At 33.6% G+C, this 5528-nt stretch overlaps 1 protein-coding gene across 1 annotated transcript in view; it reads right to left on the bottom strand.

The window, feature by feature from the left end:
• Window positions 1-2443: 2443 nt before the first annotated feature.
• LOC112528667 overlaps window positions 2444-5528 on the bottom strand; it is a 10263-nt gene continuing 7178 nt past the window's right edge. The window contains exons 4-7 of the mRNA XM_025139689.1: window positions 4089-4119; window positions 3464-3964; window positions 2991-3235; window positions 2444-2831 (exon numbers count right to left, since the gene is read on the bottom strand). Of these exons, the coding sequence (XP_024995457.1) occupies window positions 2585-2831; window positions 2991-3235; window positions 3464-3964; window positions 4089-4119 (1024 nt within the window). The 3' untranslated portion in view covers window positions 2444-2584. The remainder of the gene's footprint in view (window positions 2832-2990; window positions 3236-3463; window positions 3965-4088; window positions 4120-5528) is intronic.

Here is a 5528-nt window from a genome sequence, read left to right as displayed (position 1 = left end):
GTCTAATAATAAAGTAATTTATTTTTGGTTTAATAATATAATCTTTTATAAAGATAATAATTAAACATTATGTTAGAATTCAATAACATTATAGTATATATTATAAATATAGAAACAATAAAATAAAACTTTGTTAATCCTAATAGATACAAACAACCGCGAAATCACAACCTCCCCACATCTTCGTTGAAAATCTAGCCTTCAATAGTCGAGAAAGCACCAATGATAACCACTCTACCTATGTATTTAATGGTGAATATGCATTTTCATCCCTTTCTCCATAAGCGATTGTGAAACAACTTCCCATCTCGATACATCGACGATTGTCCATCCTCACCCCATCTTTGTTTGTTCGATGAGTCATTGAAGATGCAAAAGCGATATGAAGTTGAATCCTCACTCCCCTGTCTCCATGAACCCCTTCCCCTTCCCACCGCTACCACTACATCAAGGTTTCGTGATTGCATATCCTTCAAGACCTTCTCTAGACAATTTATTTATTTATTGAAGTTTGAATTTTTTTTTTTTTTTTTGTTGTCATGATGAAAACTACAAATTGGTAATATTCTTTTGTTTTTGAAAGGAAAAAACAATGAGGTAAAATCATAGATTTTAATGTTGTTAAATAGAGGGACTAGGCCTAAAAAAGGAAAAATAGACCATCGATGTACTTTACGAATTGTATGGACAAAAACTAAAAAACAACAATAGACAAGTGACCAAAAATGTACTTCACTCTTTTTTAAATATATGTACCTATCTAGGGGTGCTTCAAAACCCGATCAACCCAACACAACTCAACATGAAATAACTTAACCCGAAGCAATCCGATGTCTAATCGAGTTGTAAATATTTTAAACCGCATGTATTGGGTTGATAGTGGGTTACTATTATTTGAACTCAACCCAACCCAATGAACCCGGTATCAATTTATTTCTTGGATTTAATATGATTCTTGAATTGCTATTAATATATACACTAGACAATTACATTATCACGTAACCTATTCATATATACATTTTTTCAATCTATTCACATCTTTATATAACTTATCGTATATATGTTCAGTAACTGTAAACATATATACATAAATTTAGAAAATTAATTGAATGTAATATACGTAAGAAGTATGAAATAGTTGTATCAAATGGTTGATGATGAAAAAGAAATTATGAGTAGAGAAATAACATATTCAAGGTTAGAAAAATATTTTAATGTACCAAAGTATCAACCCGACCAACTCGTACGGTTTCGGTTGGGTTGGATTGCACTTACGTTTGGATTAGGTTGGGTTAAGATTTTTCAAACCGCAAGCATTGGGTTGAGTTATTCAAAGATTTTCAACTCGATCAACCCAACTCATGAACACCTCTATACCTATCCAGATATACAAATATACTTTTTCCAAAAAGAAAAGATGTACATATATTTGTAGAGTAAGTTATATTTTTTGTCCCTGTTGTTTACAGGAGATTTGGTTTTAGTCTCTCGACTTCACTAGCTACATCCTAGCCCCTCTGGTTTGCATTTTGTGTTGGTTTTGACACATGAGGCTAATGACCGTTAAGAGAAAACATTAAGTTCCCTCACGGAAAGGATAATGTTTGGGTTTTTTTATTGCCCGACGAAGATGAAGATTTGATAGAGATATTTTGGGGTTTTTTTTCTTTTTTAAATGATTTTCCTTATTTTTTTCTTTTTCTAAATTACATTTTTAATACTTAAAATTGTACCTTATGCAAAAACACTTGTACATTAAAAAATTTAAACTAAAAATATGTAAAATAACCTAAATATCCTCATATGACTTACATGTTTGAGAGGCATTTGATGACAACAATTAGCGGCCATTAGCCTCATGTACCAAAACCAAAACAAATGCAAACCACAAGCACTAGGATCGTAATTAGTGAAGTCGAGGGATGAGAATTAGAATCCTGATAAACCACATGGACAAAAAGTGTAATTCACTCTCTTTTCCACGAGGACACCAATATTTATTTCATTAGTTTCTACTTTAATATAAAAGATTCATTTGATTTAAGTAATTCTGTTTTTTTTATTTAAATATGAAAGGGTATTTTAGTAATTTGATTTTTTGACAGCTTATGAGATCATTTGATTGATTTCATAACTCTCGCCCACGACTTCTTCCCGGTGATGCCGGCTAAAGCCTACGCCCACCACCACCACCATCGCCATTCGCCACCCACCCTTTTCAACCCACCTCAATTAATTACCAACAACAGTTCTTCAACGACCATAGATAAAACTTGTATTTTTGAAAAGAATCCAAGGCCGTTAATTAATGGTGCATTGTAGACAGCTTGTACTGTACAAGCCAGTGATGCATGCAAGACCATACCTAATGGTGCATGCAAGACCATACCTAATGGTGGTAGGTACTCTTTCAACATTGTTGTGATGCCTGTAAATGCAAAACAAACATCCAAGAATTGCATCACATATGAAACCTATTATTAATTGCATCACTTGATTAAAACCAACCCCACACCACACATGAAACCTATTATTAATTGCATCACTTGATTGCCATAAATATGCTTGAAAATTTGAAGAGGCATCAGAATTTCTGTAGAAACTTAACTATATGTTTGTTGATCTCATTAGGCTTCTCTTGGTTAATGAAATGGGCTGCACCTTCAATCACCACAACTTCCTCCAACAATGGAACATCTGTTTGAAACCCACCATTGTCTATGTAATCCTTCATTCCTGGCATATGATACACTAGGTCCAGGTCCCCCGTCACGAATTTCGATGGCACCATCACTTTAGCTCCCTGCCATGCCGACGTTAGTTCCCAGTTCCTGTAATCGTGCAAGCAATAGGCCAAACTTAATAAACGAAATGTCTTTTGCATCAATAGAAAACAAATTGGAAAAATGATGGTGGCCAAGGAGAACCCATTAGAGATATTGTGTTCTTCTCATGGGTTCATCTGGCTGCCTACCTCGGTTACAACTTACAAAGGCAAGGCTCGATAGTAGTTGACTGCACCAGTAATCCCAGACTTGTCGATTCGGGTAGCAAAGTATTCAACATCTTCTTCTGACAACCATGTTGGCAAGGTAACTGTGGCATCATTGGGTGAATATTGAAAACCTTTACCTTTAGGAAAATAAAATGGTTCTGGATTCCGGAATGTCAAGAACTTCTTCACAACTGTTTTAGTATCAATGCTAGCTAACTCAGCTTCAATATCTCCAGGTTCCTACACACATATATGCATGTAAAGAGGCAGATTCAGTTCATTGAACTATAAGGAAATCGGGTTTATATATAAAACGTCAAAAATATCGAAACTTTCATCAATAGACAGTTTTACAAGAACAAACAATTATATGCGTAAAAGGGTTACAATAAGTTTGTATGATATTTTTATAGATCGTTTTAGAAACTACGAAAAGAGATGAAGAAAAATGTTGCACATTAAATTTACCTGAAATCGAACAATATAGTGATCCTCCCCAAATGCGGCTCTCAGCAACTGGACCATGTCACCATTTGGGTTCCATGGAATAAAGGGCACGCTCAGGCTCACCAAAGCCTTGACTCTATCAGGCCTAAACAAGCACAAGTTCCAAGCGACGTATGCACCCCAATCATGACCCACAACAAACACTTTCTCTCCTTGATCACTTGTGATGGCATCAAGAAGCCCAATCAAGTCACCCACCAAATGGTAAACGGTGAACTTGGTGTGATCATTGACTGGTGCACCTGTTGTGTCACCATAGCCACGGAGGTCTGGTGCCACAGCTCGATAACCATGATCCGCCAGATATAAAATCTGGTGGCGCCAGGAGTACCAGAGCTCAGGGAAGCCATGAAGGAGCAAGACTAATGGACCTTCACCCTTTTCTGCTATGTGGATGTTGAGCCCATTAGCATTTACTGTCTTGTGTTGTATTCCCTCCATTAGGTTAGCTGGTTCTTTCTTCTGTGAATGTGAATTGTGAGATCATGAGGTTATATATGTATATAAGTTTAAAGAGTATGTTGCAGAATAAGGTCAATAAACTTAAATGTGGCCGGCAGCTTATTTGCAGCAAAGGCTACTGTACTTCCGTTTCCCTATGTTTTCTGCCATAATTGCTGAATAATACGATAATGAGTAATGACGTGACATACTACAGCATGGGATACCATTTTTTTCACATACATTTGGCAAATTTTGATGTACAAATTATTGATATGCCAAATATTTCTGATTTTTTAAAGACCAACACAATATTATTGAAACTGAAAAAGGAACAAAAATACAACAAAATTAAGATTGTGGAAGATGGTGAACCAATCTGAAAGCTAACATGAAAGAAAACAAAACCGATCAAACCAAATAAAAGAACCAAAACAACTCTCAAAACCAAGAACTCCTAAAATCAAAATCAAGCAGTCTAGTGAATTTAGCCGGATTAGGAATTACGAATTTCGAGATAATTGGTTTGTGATCCATGGTTCCCATGGATTAGATCCTTTTCGGATACTTCTTAATATTCAATCGAAGATGCGAGCTTAAAATTTCTTAAAAAACAGCTTCAAGGATAGAATTTTTTTCCTATAAATAAAGTTATTGGGATGATACAATGGCCGGTAGGTAGTGGCCCAAATATATAGATACTTGCCAAATTCGTGATAACGATGGCGAGAAGGATTCTCCTCCATGAAGGTGAAAGGAGTTTTGTTGTCGCGCTTTCTGGACCAACACCGTTTCCCCACCAATTTAGAAATAAGTCCAAAACCGATTCCCCACCAATTTAGCAATAAGTCCAAAACCGATCTAGCTATCTTACCATATCAGTAAGAAAAAGTGATGAATTGTCTCTAGTTTTTCTACACAATTTGAACATTGGATTGAAATTATCTTTTATAGATCAGAAATTATAAACTACATTATAAAGAGATTCTCACGATTATTTATAACTTATAATACATTTTAATCATTTAAAATTTAATAAAAATATATCAAATATAACTTATTTACGTCAATTTAATATTACTCTTTCTTTACTTTAATTTGACGATAAGATAAAAGGAAAAAAAAATCCAGAGAAACCCAACAAAACTTTTGGATTTTGAAGTTTTTTTTATAATAAAAAACCAATGATTTTTTTCATTTTGAGTTATTAAATCCTTTGAACTGTTTTTTTTTTTTAATAAATAAATCATCAAATTGATTATTTATATTTTATTAACCCAAAAGAATAGTTATAACTACTTAATTTCATTCAAAAATTGAACAGTTGTTTGACTTTTTCTAAAATAAACCATATATATATATATATATATATATAGTGTATACTTTAATAATTTAAATGGGGTGGGCTAATGGCACCCCTAGCCATTGCCAATGGCACCCCTACTTAGGTTTCAAATTATTAGTTTTATGATTTTTTGTGTTTTTTTTTGTCCTTTTGTTATTATTAGTTTTTATTTTATTATTATTTAAATGAAATTATTAATTAATATATTATTTTATTTTCTGTTATTTATTTATTTATATT

The sequence above is a fragment of the Cynara cardunculus genome (assembly GCF_001531365.2).
Source record: "Cynara cardunculus var. scolymus isolate 2C chromosome LG 15, CcrdV1, whole genome shotgun sequence".
Taxonomy (NCBI): domain Eukaryota; kingdom Viridiplantae; phylum Streptophyta; class Magnoliopsida; order Asterales; family Asteraceae; genus Cynara; species Cynara cardunculus.
Note: the sequence above shows the minus strand (reverse complement) of the source record. Positions and strands in the feature narration are given on the sequence as shown.